Below are 19694 nucleotides of genomic sequence, written 5' to 3' on the forward strand. Positions count from 1 at the left end.
GCTTACCTGATAATTTCCTTTTCTTCTGATGGAAAGAGTCCGCAGCTGCATTCATTACTTTTGGGAAATAAGAACCTGGCAATTAGGAGGAGGCAAAGACAACCCAGCCAAAAGGTTTAAATACTCCTCCCACTCCCCTCATCCCCCAGTCATTCTGCCGAGGAACAAGGAACAGTAGAAGAAATATCAGGGAGAAAGGTGCCAGAAGAATATAAGGACGCCCCACAAAAAGTTACGGGTGGGAAGCTGTGGACTCTTTCCATCAGAAGAAAAGGAAATGATCAGGTAAGCATAATTTCTGTTTTTCTTCTTAAATGGAGAGTCCACAGCTGCATTTATTACTTTTGGGAAAACAATACCCAAGCTATAGAGGACACTGAATGCCAAGACGAGAGTGTACAATAGGCGGCCCATACTGAGGGCACCAGGCCTGAACCTCAACCCAATAAAAAAAACAAACGCTTTTTCCGAAGCCGAGAAAATTGTAAGAAGAAAAGCCCCAATGACACTGACTCGCAGTTAGTCTTGAAGCCAAACTAGAGACCGCAAACTGACTCGACTGAGCCAACAGTCCTCCAGGAGACACAGTCGCCCAACAAACGGTCGCCCACCGCTCATCTCCACAAATGGAGACATCAGCCGAAACCCTCAAGGGAACAAGGCAAAAGGAGAACCAAGGAAACCGAAAGGTCCCCTAATACAAAAAAAGAACACCTCCACGAGTGAGCCCAGCTCACAGAGACCCAAAGGGGCCCAAACAGGGAAAGGAGGCCACGCCTATACCAAGAGAAACCCGGGATAAGACGGGGCACAGAGACAGAACAAACGTCTCTCCAACATCCTGCAAGCACAGAATGCAACTGAAGAGGCAAAGTCCTCTCAGTATCTGACCATAGAATACCAAAGTATTCGACCATGAAAAGTGTGTAATACACCCAGGAGAAAACCCCCAAGTATGAGAACACCGAGACCATAACAGGATTACACAGAGGGTACTTGCGAGGAAGAAGAAGCAGTCAAGCAAGAAACAGACCGCAAAAGCAACCCCCAGACATAGGGCACGCTCCAAGCAACCTAAGTCACCGGACCTACACACAGGTCCCTAAAAATGGGAACACAAAACCTCAATTGAGGCCCCCCGAGAAGGAGAGTATAGCCTCAGAACCCGAAGGAAGAGTAAACCCTCTTCTAATCAATGGAGCAAGTTGAAAGCAAAATCTCTACCCTAGCAGACTAAGCTAACAGGATAGACTCCACAAAGCTCACACATCCAGAGGAGACTGCGACCCAAACGCAGTGCCTTAGACCGCTCGGCCATCCTGACCTGCTGACCCACACCCAGCCTCAGGGATCCAAGACTGGGGAACAAAAGAATCCCGGAACAGGAACGAGCGTAAGGATAGCACAGCCATCCCCACAGAGTACAAGTACAACCCGACTCTGAAAACCAGAGAACAATGCCATAGACCTAAGGATCTATCAAATAACGGCCCAACAAGTCTGCTTGGAGCCAGCAAGACCCCAGGGGAACAATCCCACCTTTCCGCCTCCCATCCAGGAGAAGCCCCAAGCAAGGACTCCATCTCCATAGGGAGGAGAATATCCCCTAAAGACAAGGGATGATGCCGGAAGGGCAACAACTGTCCTCAAGTTCCAAAGTCACCGGCTAATGGGAAGAGAAATTCCCAACACAGATGTCCTACAAAAGGACCTCCCTACAAGTAGCTTGCCAGGCAGAGGCACAGCCAACCCATTCGTCTGCAGAGCAGGGAAGAACCGGGAACACTGGCAAGCTGACCAGGGGAATGCAACCCTAAGGCACGCCAGAAATTGGACATCCAACGCCAGCAGCTGTGTATGAACCAACCACTCTTGAGGCTCAAGCCACACAGTTAACCACCAGATGACATGGGCTACTCTGTGGCAAAGAGTAAAAAATACTCAGAAAACCTGGCCAACCATGACCAGGTTAGGTAAATGGAGCAAGGACATAGCCCAAGTTCCCACTATCGTGGAACACCCGACCAGCCCAGAGATCCAAGATTCCAAAACCACCCAAGACTGGGTCAAGAAAAAGACCAAGCGAAGCTTCAGCAACCGGAAGTCTCAGGGAGAAAAACAGGTCCAGGCACCTAATAGTTCAGGCAAACTTTACCCTAGAACTAAACACCCCAACTAGCCAAAAAGCCAGACACAAGGGTATGGATGCATATCCAGAGAATCCGGATAGCGAGAAGAACTCTAAAGCCCCAACCAAAGGAAGGAACCACCCCTAGCTAAAGTCCAACGCTCCAAGGAGCAAGGCTAAAAGTCATATGAAGATACCTCTCGGAGACTAGTCTCCCTATCACCTACGCACAAGCAGAGGACACAAGGAAGAGAAAGGCACTAAGCCTACCCGGAAAACCCGGAGCTAAACAAAAACCACCATCACCCAGAAACACAGATCCCTAAAAGGAGATCCACTCACCCGGAGACAATGGAAGACGATCCAAAAAGTCTCATAACTCAGACAGACAGTACACGTCAAAGAGTAAGAGCTGCATCTAGATACATATAAACAGCTTACGCGTACACCTGCAAGGTGTCAGGAGCTGCAACTGGTTTCAAACTGCAAACCTTCCGCATGCTAGACAGCTATCCTGTTCAAGCTGATGGATCATGCCCAAAAGGACAAATCCAGAGGCCTAAAAATGAAGGCCAACATGCTCAATTGCAGTAAGGGGCATTAAACCCTCCAACCCTCAACCCCATGGGGGAGGAAAACTCTAAGTTCTGATGAAATCAGATGTCAGAGTGACAGAGCGGAAAACCTCCCCTGCCTGGCCCTCTTTCTTTTTACACATTTATGACTAAAGGCTATAAGGACTGAAACCATCCATCCCGCCTCATGGACCCAAAGGTCTTCTCGAATGCTTAGTTGAACATGAAAAACAATGATAACCTGAGCACTCAGCGCTTCTACTGAACCAGCCGAGCAGAACAGTACCACGTGTCTGAACAGCCGCAAGACCGAACAAACCCGACAGGACTAGCCTGCACCTAGGGTCCTAACCGGCAAGCAGCATAAATTCTCCCTCATAGGGGAAAAAAAAGAAAACAGACATCTTTAACAAAAGACTAACATGTCCAAAACAACTTTCGAAGAAGCAACAGAGTATCAATCCCAGAAGGTTCCTGTAGGAAAAAAACAAATAAGACATCCCATCGGATATAAATAAAATATAAGGAAACCCGGAGGTTAACATCCAAAAAGACACAGGCCTACCCGCAGGACCAGCCAAACGGGGCCCTATCTTTCAAAAACTGGGAAAGATCTCAAACAAATGACAATCAGGAGATTACTTCATCCCCACATGTCTAATAAGTTGCACCATTCGAATTAGCAGACTGAAAATCCCCGTATCTGGTAACGATAGGGTCATTCAATAACTGAAAAACATGTCTGAGCAATACCCGAAGGCGCGCAATCCTGTAACAAAAGGCACAACACTCAGGGACAGTTACACCCGCGGGGAACTGTAGAGGCACTCCCCAAGGCGGAAGGCCCGGGACAATAGGGCATGAGCACATTCTCAAAGAAATGTCTGGACTCTGCAGACGAACAATCGCCAACATTATGTGGAAGCGAAAACGTGCTGCAACCTCCGGGGGGAACACGCCACCCTGCATGGAGGTATCAGATACTGGGTCACCCGCATGTGTAGAAGTATGAATTGGTAGGGAACTCACCTCTCAGAGGACAGGACCCCCAGAGGCGGATGGCTCAGCAGTCCCTTGATTCCCCGAGCCCGAAGAACCAGGCGCTGTGAAATGACATACGGAACAAAACTGGTTGACGTGTCAACGAGGCCAATCCTAATTCGTCAACGGACACAGAATCTGAAATCAAAATATTCTCAGTACCAGAATCCTCCGTAACGGAATCTTTAACGAGCACAGTCTCAGCATCAAAATCCTCCATAACTGGATAGAGGAAATATCAATATGGACTAAAGTATGAAAACAAAAACGGCACCCGACACCCACAATGGCTGGGGCACTCACCACCTCTTATGACCAAACCCCTGTGGACTAGAATATCTCCTTCGCCACAGTCAGGAATGCGGAAATGGGGAACGGAACCATGCCTGAACACAAGGTGAACCGAATAGTCCAAAAAAGCACGCCCAACCAAAAGGTCGCGTCACTTCCAAAGGCCTCAAAGTTCCAACCACAAGCCCATAAACATCACACATAAGCAGGTTGAATCACATAACATGATTATAAACCCTCCTGTTCAATAACCGCCCTCAGGAGATATTAACCCTCGATTCCAAGATACTAACAGAGACTCACTGAGACCCTTATGTCACATAGTTATACCCGCAAAGGTGTGTAACCTCTCGGGAAAACATTCACAGTACAGTACATGGACGATAAAGTAAAATGAAACGATCTTACCGGAATCTACGCCATGAAATAGGAACACGTCCTTTCAAGTGTGACGAATAGTGGCATTGCCTCAGCTATGGACTTGAGAGAAGGAAGCAGGCCTGCGGAGCGAAGTTCCACAACGCTGATTGCTTGAGGAGCTGTTAATATGAGTCGGGATTGTTTCGCAGAAAGACTCTCCCTGCATCTCCGGACTCTAACTTTCATCCAAGCCCTCACTGAGAGACTGATAGGACTACTTAAAACTCCTGTCCCATGTCGAAGAGTACTAATCTCCATAAGAGACAAAAATTCTGACACGTCTCTGCCAACCTCCTGGGACGAAAGGCAAAGAATGACTGGGGGATGAGGGGAGTGGGAGGAGTATTTAAGCCTTTGGCTGGGTTGTCTTTGCCTCCTGCTGGTGGTCATGTTTCTTATTTCCCAAAAGTAATGAATGCAGCTGTGGACTCTTTCCATTCCATTTAAGAAGAAAAAGCAGATTTGTGTTTTGCATAATACTAAACAGTGGCTCCTTCACTTTAGACGTAATGGTTTTGGATTAGTGAAGCAATCTTATGATCCGCTTCTTATCTATAGGTTTCTAGTGAGTGCACTCGCAAGTGAAAACATTACTGGGTACTCTTGGCATATGAGGAAGAATCTGGGGTACTAGAAATGGAAATCCAGAAAATGACACTGTATATTGAACAAGTTGATACCTTTGATAAGCTTAGGTTTATTTAAATATCTCAAAAACTTGCACATTTACAAACTCAGAGAGCAATCTCCCTGCATTCAAAAACAAGAAGGGTAGTGGTACAAAACAGAGCCAAGGGAGAGATTTAAATGAAGTCCCCACTAATAAGCAAAAATTGGTCACCGCCATCTGGTCCTATCCAAAACATACAAGATTCAAGTCTTTGATTAAGGAAATATTTTCTTAGGAATGTGAAGGGACAAAAAAAAAAAAAAAAGCAAGTACCATGTCAGACTTCCCATAACAGCCAGGTCAGAGGTTACAGGAAAAAAAAAAAAGTCACATTTTTTGGGCAAGCTACATGCTTCAGCGGGACATATTTAGGAAATTATTTTTATTCCTACATTGGTACCTTCAGAAAAGGTTTTAGAAGGGAGAAATGCCCAAAGCATAATAGCCGTCACACTGTTCCATAAATTCAGATGACATGATTTATATTAAAAAATGTTTCATAAATAGAATACTTTATATTACGGATATAAAATTAATGTCTTCCCTCTAAGTTCAGTTTTTAGGTTCAAGTCCATGTAAGTGCAAAGTCCATTTCCTCCTGGAGCTTTTGGCACAAAAATCCAAAATGTGGAAGCCATAAAAACACTCAAGGTGGCTCCAATGTATGAGCAGCAGAACTTCAAACAAGCCTTGCTCTTGCATATGCAGCAGCAATGAATTACTGGTAGTGTCTATGCCGGCTGCTGAGGATTGATGTTCAGATGACCAGGTTGCCCGAGGAGACCAATACGTTGCTTCTGCTTTCTCTGCTCTGTCATCTAAGGAGTAAATGTTAAAAATAAATTAACCAAATGCATATACAACAGTGCAGCTAATATGTATGACACAGCAGAGAAACTACCCAAAAATACTTCAAATTCCCTTCTTAGATTGATGCCCAGATTTATTGTCACCCACTAAAGTGAAATGTTCCAAGGGTATTGCCACAATTAAACAGTCACACATGATTCTGATCTACTTGGGTAGTTTGAAATTAAAATTGGATGAAAAATTAAATACATTCCTTAGAGCATTTAAATGTTGCATTACTGACTCAAGCATACTACAAGCTTAAACCAACAGAGGGGTAAAGTCCAAGTTTGGGGCCCTAATCGTGGCACCCAAGCAGAACACAGCTGGCGAGTAGATTATAAGCAGCATTTGTACGTAGCAACTAATCCTTGTCCGTGTTCTGCTCAGGAGCTGCAATTTTTGGGGCACGTAAATCTTGTACGTTTATTGGGGTTAAAACCTCAAGCAGTAATGTAAAAGATATGCTTAGAACTGAGCCAGCTTACATGAGGAAGATTTAACCCTCTCATCTCACCTGGTCTTTCAGCTCACTCAGCTGGCTTGACAGGTTAATTACAAGTCGCATGGTGGATTCCAGCTTCTCCTGTAGGTTCCTCAGCTCATTCTGCTCCCCCTCAGAGTCACTGCTAACTAAGGACATAGCTCTCATCCGTGGAAACCAGTCCAAATTTCGCTCCTAGGAGAGAGTAACTTTTTAGAAAGAAGCCACTTATTCTGCACAGCACCTCACATATTAGTGTAGGATAGCTCTACCACTATACCTTATAACTGGAGATTGTATTGATCATACTGTAAACTGATCATCACTATAAGGTATGCCTGTCATTTTAACGACAAATAGACAGAATAATTCAAACTTCATATAGAAGACTGCCACTTGACAAGTTTGCAGGTCTGTCTGGTTGGTCTATGTGCCTCAAACTCTGCAGAACAACCTTGGAGAACTGCAAATTATTATTTTTTTTAATTTATCTTAATTTTTATTGAAACGTTTTCAAAAGTACAAAACAGATACGACAATTCGTAATGTTAAATATCATTGGAGTTTGGCTGTTAAGTACAGAGAAATTAAAGTGTGAAACTTGCTGGTCAAGTTCTGGAATTTTCTTGTAAATATTACATAAGAGCATACGTTATTATTTGAACATAAGTATCATGTCCAGAAGAGAAGTAATCAGGTTTACAGGAGAAAGATCCAGTAGGATATAGAAGATAATTGTGAGAGAAGATAAAAAAAGGAAGAGAAGAAAGGAAGAAAAAAAAAAAAAGAAAAGAGAAGAAAGGAAGAGAAGGGGGGGGTATTACATTACAAATGATATAAGTCCTTTACAAAAAGGGACATAATACTCAAATGCTAAAATTACTTGAAAGTGATGCAGCATAACTGTAAAATGCTGACAAGAAAATATTACCTAAGCATCTCTATGTAAACAAGAAAGATATTTTACCTCAACATTTCTTCAGCTCACCAGAGTAAGTGCTGTGTAAACCGTAATACTTCAGCTGCAAACTTAACCCCCCCCCACAAACAAAAAAACAAAAATAGCCAATCAGCATCAGCAGTGCTGAGGTAATGCTTTGCCTCTGCTGAGATCTCATGAGATTTCATAGAACTTAAACTGAATAGGAAAATAACATGCCAGATGCCCACTCCCTAGCTTGTCCTGGGACGAGCATCCTGACTGGCTGCTTAAAGTCTCTCTACAGTGTGTTTGAGGTAAAATATCTTCCTTTTTTACATAGAGATGTTCAGGTGATTTTCTAGTCCGCTTTTTACAGCTATGCTTTCATGTGCTTTAACATTTGGGTATCAAGTCCCTTTAATGTGCCCCCACTTATGCTGGAGAGCTATTCCATAGGTCTACCTCTTCTGGAAAATGCTCCTGAAGTAGTGTCTAATGTTGCACACACACACAGTTCCTATAGACCACTATGTGAAGGCAATTTTCAGTGCCTTTTTTTTTTTTTAAACGCCCCCACACCCACCAACATTAGCCCCTAAAAACTGCCTGGTGCGGTTATCTTATTAAAAAATAAAAATGCAACAATTTAAAATACACACCACTGTATTTTGGGGGCATTTGGGGCAAATTTATAAAAAATAAACCTGAGATCTAATCTCAGGTTCAGGGGCGAAACTACAGGGGTGCAGAGGTCGCAGGTGCGACTGGGCCCCTGAGGGTGGGGGCCCAGCTTTAAATTTATATATATATATATATATATATATATATATATATATATATATATATATTTATTTTTAATAAAAAACGTTAACCTACCACTGCCTGCACTGATATCATGTGAGTGTGACATGACTACAGGGGTTAGTGTTTCTGTTTTACCCATTGGTGTTTGTGTGTGTGTGTATGTATGTATGTGTGTGTGTGTGTGTATGTATGTATGTATGTATGTATGTATGTATGTATGTATGTATGTGTGTGTGTGTGTGGAACCAGCAAATTACAGACCTTGTTACTACAGCATGGGGGGCACGGGGTAAACAGTGTCTCTATACAGTACCACTATATACAGTATGGGGGGTGGACCATGTCACTGACTACTGTGGTCACTTTATAAAGTACTGGGGTGGGTAGTGTCAGGCCAGCCATCTCACCTGCAGATTACAGACTGTGTCACTGACTCACTATATACAGTACTGGTGGGTTAAACAGTGTCACTATATACAGTAATATGGGGTCAGACCATCTCACAGACTGTGGGCACAGGGTACCTCCTTTTGCAGACATGTAATCTGATTCACATTTTTTTTCTGTGTTAAATGTAAAAAAAAATTTTTTTTTATTAAATTCACCTTTTTTGGAGGGGGGAGGGGCGGTGGTGGGGCCCCTTCTTAGACTCTTGCACCTGGGCCCTGTGGTTTCTAGTTACGCCTCTGCCCAGGTTAATTTTCAAAGAGCTAATTGTTAAAACAAGCTTGCAGTAGCAATAATCAGCCATTTGTAATGGCTCATTTATCACACGCCTGCAAACGGCAAATTTGCCCATTTGCAGGGATGTGATAAATTATCGCTCCACTTGTAATGTAGCCCTTTGTTGGGGATTTTAGAATGTACTGCAGGCATCCTAAAGAGCGGTAGTGTGCAACAGGTAATTCAGCTGAGTACTTGCCCACATTCTCCTCAATATACTGAGGAAAGACAGGACTAGCACCAGCGTTGTAGGAACAGAAAATACTACAACTGACTCCATCCTGCTGGCATCTTGTACAGCTTACAGCTTTTCACTCCCCAGAACTGCAGAATCCCTTAAACCTCATGTTAGCACACAGTAATAAGCCTGCAGTGTACTCACACATCCGCCCCCGCCTCGTGCTGCAGACCAATACATCTAACCACACTCATGTCTAGATACAGAGGCGGGGAAACGTCCCCTGGACAGACCTCTCACCCAGACACGGGGGAGGACAGTGTTAGAAACAGGAGGGGAAAGAGCAGAGAATACTGAACGTCACACATGTAATGTGAGGTTAAAAGGACAGACGTGGTTGTAAAGCTTCTGAGCTAAGCGCCACAGCACTTCTAGCCAACAAAGGCTGACAGAGACCAGACATTACATAGCAGAAAACAAGTGTAATGTATTTAGTGCCTCTAGTAGTGTCAGGAGTGTAACCTACCCACATCTGTAATGTAAAATTCTAAACCCCACAGTAAATGGATACATCTTGCAAAGGAAATGTATAAACAATTTAATGATCAAATAAAAAGTTTGCCCAGCAAGAGTCCCACAGCACTGCCCCCCAAAACAGATTTACCCTTCCTGCCTCCCCCTTCTGTAAGCATATCATTTAGCTGGGTCAGAACCACATCTGAAAAGTGCAACACACTAACTCCGTACAACAGCTGTTGCACAAATCTGTATAAGCAGGACCATAAATGTCACATTTCTGTCACTTAGTATATCATCATCCTTATTAAAACAATATCACATGCATGGGTGTCCACCTGGAGTACAAATTGTAGGAAAAAAACACAATTTATGCTTACCTGATAAATTTATTTCATGGGATTGAGAGTCCACGATCCATTACTCCTTGGAATTACTCCTCCTTACCACTAGGAGGAGGCAAAGATTCCCAAACACCAAGCACTATTATAAAACCCCTCCTCCCACCTCACCAGTACCTCAGTCTAAAGTATAGTCGAGCACAGAGAGGAAGTAAAAAGTAAAATGAGCAAATAGGAGCAGGAAAAAAAACAGATGTGCATCAAAAAGAAAAAAAAAAGAAAAAAAAAAAAATCAACTTACAGGGTGGGGTCTTGTGGACTCTCACCACCATGAAAGAAATTAATCAGGTAAGCATAAATTATGTTTTCTTTCATACAGGTGATGAGAGTCCACAATCTATTACTCCTGGAATCAAATTAACCACTGAACTACCAGAGCATCCACAAAGTTAAAATTTCCCAGGTACTATGAAGGTCCAGGAACTTTTGAAGATTAAACAAAGAAGCCATCAGAAATATTTCCTTGTATTCCGCCTATGTTTATAGCGCTGCGGAATCTGTTGGCGCTCTACAAATAACCGATAATAATCAGAACTATCTCTGGGTGACACTGAAAATCTATTATCTGATTGAACATAGCCAGATGGAGACCACTCACTCTTCTAGACAGAAAGATAGACAATAGAAAAATTGCTTCCCACTTGTCCAGTCCAGGAATATGAACAGCAGAAATCAATTAGCTTCTGCCCGGGAAAGAATTAGAGATACTTATCTGCATAACTAGGGAACGGTAAGTTCCTCCCTAATGAGAATGGAAGAGAGATTAATTTTTCAACAGAGGCCAACCATGAAGTGCCCTGAATATTGCACAGTTCTAAAACATTTAATAGGTAATTTCACCTCCTGAGGAGACTGAACTCCTTGTGCCCTCTGAGACCACCAGATCACCCCCCATCCTGAAAAAACTTGCATCTGTAGAGATTACAGACCAAGAATATTGAATAAAAAGCTCCCTGCATAAAGAGCTAATAGTTGCATCTACCAAGACATAAACACACTTGTTTTGTAATGTACACATCCTCAGACAATAGAGTATGGTCCTTGCATCATTGGCAAAGATACAAAGCTGAAGAGGGCTCATATGGAAATGAGCAAACTGAATAGCTTCTGAGGCCGCAAGCATGACTCCCTTAAAAAGAGAACAAATATGTTCAACATAAAATTCATAAAATAATGTTTGTTTAATGATCAGAGGAAGACTCTTGATCAAAAGAGAAAACCACCCCCTCTGAGGACACAGTAGCCTAATAACTCGAACCATTAACTTTAGCAGGCTAAGAACTAGAAGAAGGTAAATTCTGAACTGACCTTTTACGCTTAGTTGAAAGAGGCATGGCCACCAACATTTAAAGGGATACTAAACCCAAATTTTTTTCTTTAATGATTCAGATAGAGCATGCAATTTTAAGCAATTTTCTTATTTACTCATATTATCAAATTCTTCATTCTCTTGGTATCTTTATTTGAAAAGCAGGAATGAAAGCTTAGTAGCCGGCCCATTTTTGGTTCAGACCCTGGACAGCGCTTTCTGATTGGTGGCTACATATAGCCAACAATCAGCAAGCACTACCCAGGTGCTGAACCTAAAATGGGCTGGCTACTAACTTTTATTAAATGTTTGTTTATAATTTAGTGTTTTACTTTGCAGGGGTTAAAGTTGTACTTCCAAGCACATTGCGCATTGTTTATCCTGGAAGGGATATGGCTAGTCAGCCAATCAAAAGTGACAGTTACAAATCTCCAGTCATCAACCTCCATGACCTGCTCAGGAATGACACAGCAGCTGCTCGCCTAATGGGGTCGATTTATCAAGCTGCAGCAGACAGGGGTGTACATACGCGCCCCTGTCCGCCGCATCTCGCCTCTAGCAGACTGAATTCCCCTGGCGGAATTCAGCATGGCACACGAGCGCTATTTTGCGCTCGCGTGCAATCGTGCTCCCTGCCCGTGCAACAGCCAATCACGCACAGGTAGCAGCTGTCAATCTCCCGGGTCGGATGAGACCGGGGAGATTGAAATTTGCCACCTTGGAGGCGGCAAAAGGTTAGGAAAGCCGCGGTCTGATGACTGCTGCATGTTAAATACGGACTGCAGGTTCTCTTGTGAGAACCTGCAGTCGTAGGAGGTCGAAAGGCTTGCAAAGCCTTTGATAAATAGACCACATGTGTAACTGTTTAATCCGTCTGCAGGGTTAAAACAATTAAAAATAAACATTTTAAAAATAAAAAATGTTCCAACAAACCAAAACATTTTAAATGTACACTATAATGTCCCTTTAAGAAAAGGCAATCACACACAACTAGTATCCATAGATATCACAATTACTGCCCCTACTAGCTGCACCCCAGCCCAAGTACCCGTGGCTACACTGGCATGTCCCAAATTTACCAGAATCTTTGCTATGACCCATCATCTTTTACATATCCAACACGTTTCTCACACCCCCTCAGTCCATCTACTGTTCCCTTAACTCAGAGTTCTGCAGGAGCTGAATTCCACAATCCCTGAACTAATGAGAAGCTACAGTCTAATCCGGTCAGGTGATTACACCCACCAGCTGACTAAGCTCTTACTAAACTAGGGGTAGGAGGAGGGGGGTCTGATCTGATTACAAAAATAACGTGGTATGTCTTCTCCCAGATGTGATCACGTTTCCCATGTACAGGCCTGTAACTATTCCCACCACCCTAGCAGGGTGTATGGACGTCTGGGAAATGAAGAAAAAAAAAAGAAAAGAAAAAAAGAAAAGAAAAAAAAAAAAGTTCTATAAAAGGGGAGAGGAGAAAAAAAAAACAGACGCAGTTTAACAATATCAGTGAAGTGTTCAACTGGTGTGGGCTGGGTAGACATGACCTGTTGTATAATACAATAAAGAACTGCTTAAGATTTAACTGTTGCAAACATACCAGCTTCTTATTTTTATTCAAAAACTATTTAAAAACAGAATTTATGTTTACCTGATAAATTTATTTCTCCTACGGTGTGTCCGGTCCACGGCTTCATCCTTACTTGTGGGATATTCTCATTCCCTACAGGAAATGGCAAAGAGAGCACACAGCAAAGCTGTCCATATAGCCCCCCTCTGGCTCCGCCCCCCAGTCATTCGACCGACGGTTAGGAGAAAAAGGAGAAACCATAAGGTGCCGTGGTGACTGTAGTGTACAAAAAACAAAAATTTTAAACCTGACTAAAAGCCAGGGCGGGCCGTGGACCGAACACACCGTAGGAGAAAGAAATTTATCAGGTAAACATAAATTTTGTTTTCTCCTACATTGGTGTGTCCGGTCCACGGCTTCATCCTTACTTGTGGGAACCAATACCAAAGCTTTAGGACACGGATGAAGGGAGGGAACAAGTCAGGTAACCTAAACGGAAGGAACCACTGCTTGCAAAACCTTTCTCCCAAAAATAGCCTCCGAAGAAGCATAAGTATCGAATTTGTAAAATTTGGCAAATGTATGCAGAGAAGACCAAGTCGCTGCCTTACAGATCTGTTCAACAGAAGCCTCATTCTTGAAGGCCCATGTGGAAGCCACAGCTCTAGTAGAGTGAGCTGTAATTCGTTCAGGAGGCTGCTGTCCGGCAGTCTCATAAGCTAATCGGATGATGCTTTTTAGCCAAAAGGAAAGAGAGGTAGCAGTAGCTTTCTGACCTCTCCTCTTACCAGAATAGACGACAAACAAGGATGATGTCTGTCTGAAATCCTTTGTTGCTTCTAAATAGAATTTTAAAGCACAAACAACATCTAGGTTATGTAACAAACGTTCCTTCTTCGAAACTGGATTCTGACACAGAGAAGGAACAACTATTTCCTGGTTAATATTCCTGTTGGAAACCACCTTTGGAAGAAAAACAGAATTTATGCTTACCTGATAAATTACTTTCTCCAACGGTGTGTCCGGTCCACGGCGTCATCCTTACTTGTGGGAATATCTCTTCCCCCAACAGGAAATGGCAAAGAGTCCCAGCAAAGCTGGCCATATAGTCCCTCTTAGGCTCCGCCCACCCCAGTCATTCGACCGACGGACAGGAGGAAAAAATAGGAGAACCATAGGGTGCCGTGGTGACTGTAGTTAGAGAAAATAATTCATCAAACCTGATTAAAAAACCAGAGCGGGCCGTGGACTGGACACACCGTTGGAGAAAGTAATTTATCAGGTAAGCATAAATTCTGTTTTCTCCAACATTGGTGTGTCCGGTCCACGGCGTCATCCTTACTTGTGGGAACCAATACCAAAGCTTTAGGACACGGATGAAGGGAGGGAGCAAATCAGGTTACCTAAACGGAAGGCACCACGGCTTGCAAAACCTCTCTCCCAAAAATAGCCTCCGAAGAAGCAAAAGTATAAAATTTGTAAAATTTGGCAAAAGTGTGCAGTGAAGACCAAGTTGCTGCCTTACATATCTGATCAACAGAAGCCTCGTTCTTGAAGGCCCATGTGGAAGCCACAGCCCTAGTGGAGTGAGCTGTGATTCTTTCAGGAGGCTGCCGTCCGGCAGTCTCATAAGCCAATCTGATAATGCTTTTAAGCCAAAAGGAAAGAGAGGTAGAAGTTGCTTTTTGACCTCTCCTTTTACCAGAATAGACGACAAACAGAGAAGATGTTTGTCTGAACTCTTTTGTAGCTTCTAAGTAGAATTTTAGAGCACGGACTACATCTAAATTGTGTAGCAAACGTTCCTTCTTTGAAACTGGATTCGGACACAAAGAAGGTACAACTATCTCCTGGTTAATATTTTTGTTGGAAACAACCTTTGGAAGAAAACCAGGCTTAGTACGCAAAACAACCTTATCTGAATGGAACACCAGATAGGGCGGAGTACACTGCAGAGCAGATAACTCAGAAACTCTTCTAGCAGAAGAAATAGCAACCAAAAACAAAACTTTCCAAGATAACAACTTAATATCTATGGAATGTAAAGGTTCAAACGGAACCCCTTGAAGAACTGAAAGAACTAGATTTAAACTCCAGGGAGGAGTAAAAGGTCTGTAAACAGGCTTGATCCTAACCAGAGCCTGAACAAATGCTTGAACATCTGGCACAGCTGCCAGTCGTTTGTGTAGTAAGACAGATAAGGCAGAAATCTGTCCCCTTCGAGAACTCGCAGATAATCCTTTATCCAAACCTTCTTGTAGAAAGGAAAGGATCTTCGGAATCTTTATCTTATTCCATGGGAATCCCTTGGATTCACACCAGCAGATATATCTTTTCCATATTTTATGGTAAATTTTTCTAGTTACCGGTTTTCTGGCTTGAACCAGAGTATCTATCACAGAATCTGAAAATCCACGCTTTGATAGAATCAAGCGTTCAATCTCCAAGCCGTCAGCTGGAGGGAGACTAGATTTGGATGTTCGAATGGACCCTGTACAAGAAGGTCCTGTCTCAAAGGTAGCTTCCATGGTGGAGCCGATGACATATTCACCAGGTCTGCATACCAAGTCCTGCGTGGCCACGCAGGAGCGATCAAGATCACTGAGGCCCCCTCCTGCTTGATCCTGGCTACCAGCCTGGGAATGAGAGGAAACGGTGGAAACACATAAGCTAGATTGAAGGTCCAAGGCGCTACTAGTGCATCCACTAGAGTCGCCTTGGGATCCCTGGATCTGGACCTGTAGCAAGGAACCTTGAAGTTCTGACGAGACGCCATCAGATCCATGTCTGGAATGCCCCATAATTGGGTCAACTGGGCAAATATCTCCGGGTGGAGTTCCCACTCCCCCGGATGGAAAGTCTGACGACTCAGATAATCCGCCTCCCAGTTTTCCACTCCTGGGATGTGGATCGCAGATAGGTGACAGGAGTGATCCTCCGCCCATTGTATTATTTTGGTCACTTCTTTCATCGCCAGGGAACTCCTTGTTCCCCCCTGATGATTGATATAAGCAACAGTCGTCATGTTGTCTGATTGGAATCTTATGAATCTGGCCTTTGCTAGCTGAGGCCAAGCCCTGAGAGCATTGAATATCGCTCTTAGTTCCAGAATGTTTATCGGGAGAAGAGACTCTTCCCGAGACCATAGTCCCTGAGCTTTCAGGGATTCCCAGACTGCGCCCCAGCCCACTAGACTGGCGTCGGTCGTGACGATGACCCACTCTGGTCTGCGGAAGCTCATTCCCTGGGATAGGTGGTCCAGGGTTAGCCACCAACGGAGTGAATCTCTGGTCTTCTGATCTACTTGAATCACTGGAGACAAGTCTGTATAGTCCCCATTCCACTGTTTCAGCATGCATAGTTGTAATGGTCTTAGATGAATTCGCGCAAAAGGAACTATGTCCATTGCTGCAACCATCAACCCTACTACTTCCATGCACTGAGCTATGGAAGGACGTGGAACTGAATGAAGAACTTGACAAGCGCTTAGAAGTTTTGACTTTCTGACATCTGTCAGAAAAATCCTCATTTCTAAAGAATCTATTGTTCCCAAGAAGGGAACTCTTGTCGATGGAGACAGAGAACTTTTTTCTATTTTCACCTTCCATCCGTGAGATCTGAGAAAGGCCAGAACGATGTCTGTATGAGCCTTTGCCTTTGAAAGGGACGACGTTTGTATTAGAATGTTGTCCAAGTATGGTACTACTGCAATGCCCCTCGGTCTTAGAACCGCTAGAAGGGACCCGAGTACCTTTGTGAAAATCCTTGGAGCAGTGGCTAACCCGAATGGGAGGGCCACAAACTGGTAATGTTTGTCCAGAAAGGCGAACCTTAGGAACTGATGATGTTCTTTGTGGATAGGAATATGTAGATACGCATCCTTTAGATCCACGGTAGTCATAAATTGACCTTCCTGGATGGTAGGTAGAATCGTTCGAATGGTTTCCATTTTGAACGATGGTACTCTGAGAAATTTGTTTAGGATTTTTAAATCCAGAATTGGTCTGAAGGTTCCCTCTTTTTTGGGAACTACGAACAGATTTGAGTAAAATCCCATTCCTTGTTCCGCCATTGGAACTGGGTGTATCACTCCCATCCTTAACAGGTCTTCTACACAATGTAAGAATGCCTGTCTCTTTATTTGGTTTGAGGATAAGTGAGATATGTGAAACCTTCCCCTTGGGGGTAGTTCCTTGAATTCAAGAAGATAACCCTGAGAAACTATTTCTAGCGTCCAGGGATCCTGAACATCTCTTGCCCAAGCCTGAGCAAAGAGAGAGAGTCTGCCCCCCACTAGATCCGGTCCCGGATCGGGGGCTACTCCTTCATGCTGTTTTGTTAGCAGCAGCAGGTTTCTTGGCCTGCTTACCCTTGTTCCAGCCTTGCATCGGTTTCCAGGCTGGTTTGGTCTTTGAAGCATTACCCTCTTGCTTAGAGGATGCAGAATTAGAGGCCGGTCCGTTCCTGAAATTACGAAAGGAACGAAAATTAGACTTATTCTTGGCTTTGAAAGGCCTATCTTGTGGGAGGGCGTGGCCCTTTCCCCCAGTGATGTCTGAGATAATCTCTTTCAATTCTGGCCCAAAGAGAGTTTTACCCTTGAAGGGGATATTAAGCAATTTTGTCTTGGATGATACATCCGCTGACCAAGACTTTAGCCAAAGCGCTCTGCGCGCCACAATTGCAAACCCTGAATTTTTCGCCGCTAATCTAGCTAATTGCAAAGCGGCATCTAAAATAAAAGAATTAGCCAACTTAAGTGCGTGAACTCTGTCCATAACCTCCTCATATGGAGTCTCTCTACTGAGCGACTTTTCTAGTTCCTCGAACCAGAACCACGCTGCTGTAGTGACAGGAACAATGCACAAAATGGGTTGCAGAAGGTAACCTTGCTGTACAAAAATCTTTTTAAGCAAACCCTCCAATTTTTTATCCATAGGATCTTTGAAAGCACAATTATCCTCGATAGGAATAGTAGTGCGCTTGTTTAGAGTAGAAACTGCCCCCCTCGACCTTAGGGACTGTCTGCCATAAGTCCTTTCTGGGGTCGACCATAGGAAATAATTTCTTAAATATAGGAGGGGGGACAAAAGGTATGCCGGGCTTCTCCCACTCCTTATTCACTATGTCCGCCACCCGCTTGGGTATAGGAAAAGCGTCGGGGTGCACCGGAACCTCTAGGAACTTGTCCATCTTGCATAATTTTTCTGGAATGACCAGGTTGTCACAATCATCCAGAGTAGATAACACCTCCTTAAGCAGTGCGCGGAGATGCTCTAATTTAAATTTAAATTTCACAAAATCAGGTTCAGCCTGTTGAGAAATTTTTCCTGAATCTGAAATTTCCCCATCTGACAAAACCTCCCTCATGGCCCCTTCAGATTGGTGTGAGGGTATGACAGAGCAATTATCATCAGCGCCCTCTTGCTCTTCAGTGTTTAAAACAGAGCAATCACGCTTTCTCTGATATGCAGGCATTTTGGATAAAATATTTGCTATGGAGTTATCCATTACTGCCGTCAATTGTTGCATAGTAATAAGCATTGGCGTGCTAGAAGTACTAGGGGCCTCCTGCGTGGGCAAAACTGGTATAGACACAGAAGGAGATGATGTAGAACCATATCTACTCCCTTCATCTGATGAATCATCTTGGGCAACTTTACTATCTGTGGCAGTACTGTCCTTACTTTGTTTGGACGCTATGGCACAATTATCACACAATTTTGAAGGGGGAGACACATTGACTTTCATACATATAGAACATAGCTTATCTGAAGGTACAGACATGTTAAACAGGCTTAAACTTGTCAAAGCACAAAAACCGTTTTAAAACAAAACCGTTACTGTCTCTTTAAATTTTAAACAGAGCACACTTTATTACTATATATGTGAAAAAATATGAAGGAATTGTTCAAAATTTACCAAATTTTCACCACAGTGTCTTAAAGCATTCAAAGTATTGCACACCAATTTTCAGAGCTTTAACCCTTAAATTAACGAAACCAAAGCAGGTTACAGTTTTAACCCCTCTACAGTCCCAGCTACAGCCTTTGCTGCGACTTTACCAAACCCAGGGGGGAATACGATACCAAATGAAGCCTTCTAGGAACTTTTCCAAACACTTTCAGATCCTCACACATGCATCTGCATGTCTTGCTCTCAAAAGTAACTGCGCAGTAATGGCGCGAAAATGAGGCTCAGCCTACAACTGGGAAGGTCCTTCCTGACTGGAAAAGGTGTCTAACACAGTGCCTGACGTTAAAAAACGTTCCCCAAGTTTATAAGTGTGAATTACCAGCATAAACATGTATAAAATGCCCAAATAAAGCAATCGATTTTGCCCATAAAAGTGTCTACCAGTTTTATAGCCCATATTAAGCCCTTTATTCTGTTTGAGACTAAGAAAATGGCTTACCGGTCCCCATGAGGGGAAATGACAGCCTTCCAGCATTACACAGTCTTGTTAGAAATATGGCTAGTCATACCTTAAGCAGAAAAGTCTGCTAACTGTTTCCCCCAACTGAAGTTACTTCATCTCAACAGTCCTATGTGGAAACAGCAATCGATTTTAGTTACTGTCTGCTAAAATCATCTTCCTCACAAACAGAATTCTTCATCTTTTTCTGTTTCAGAGTAAATAGTACATACCAGTACTATTTTAAAATAACAAACTCTTGATAGTAGAATAAAAAAAACTACAACTAAACACCACATACTCTTAACCATCTCCGTGGAGATGTTGCCTGTGCAACGGCAAAGAGAATGACTGGGGTGGGCGGAGCCTAGGAGGGACTATATGGCCAGCTTTGCTGGGAC

General features: G+C 43.4%; 1 protein-coding gene across 1 annotated transcript in view; it reads right to left on the reverse strand.

The window, feature by feature from the left end:
- Positions 1-5132: 5132 nt before the first annotated feature.
- Positions 5133-19694, reverse strand: part of ITPR1 (inositol 1,4,5-trisphosphate receptor type 1) — a 532169-nt gene continuing 517607 nt past the window's right edge. Inside the window, exons 57-58 of the mRNA XM_053689365.1 lie at positions 6492-6653; positions 5133-5943 (exon numbers count right to left, since the gene is read on the reverse strand). Coding sequence (XP_053545340.1) covers positions 5857-5943; positions 6492-6653 — 249 coding nt within the window. The 3' untranslated portion in view covers positions 5133-5856. The remainder of the gene's footprint in view (positions 5944-6491; positions 6654-19694) is intronic.

This window comes from Bombina bombina, chromosome 7 (genome assembly GCF_027579735.1).
Source record: "Bombina bombina isolate aBomBom1 chromosome 7, aBomBom1.pri, whole genome shotgun sequence".
Taxonomy (NCBI): Eukaryota; Metazoa; Chordata; class Amphibia; order Anura; family Bombinatoridae; genus Bombina; species Bombina bombina.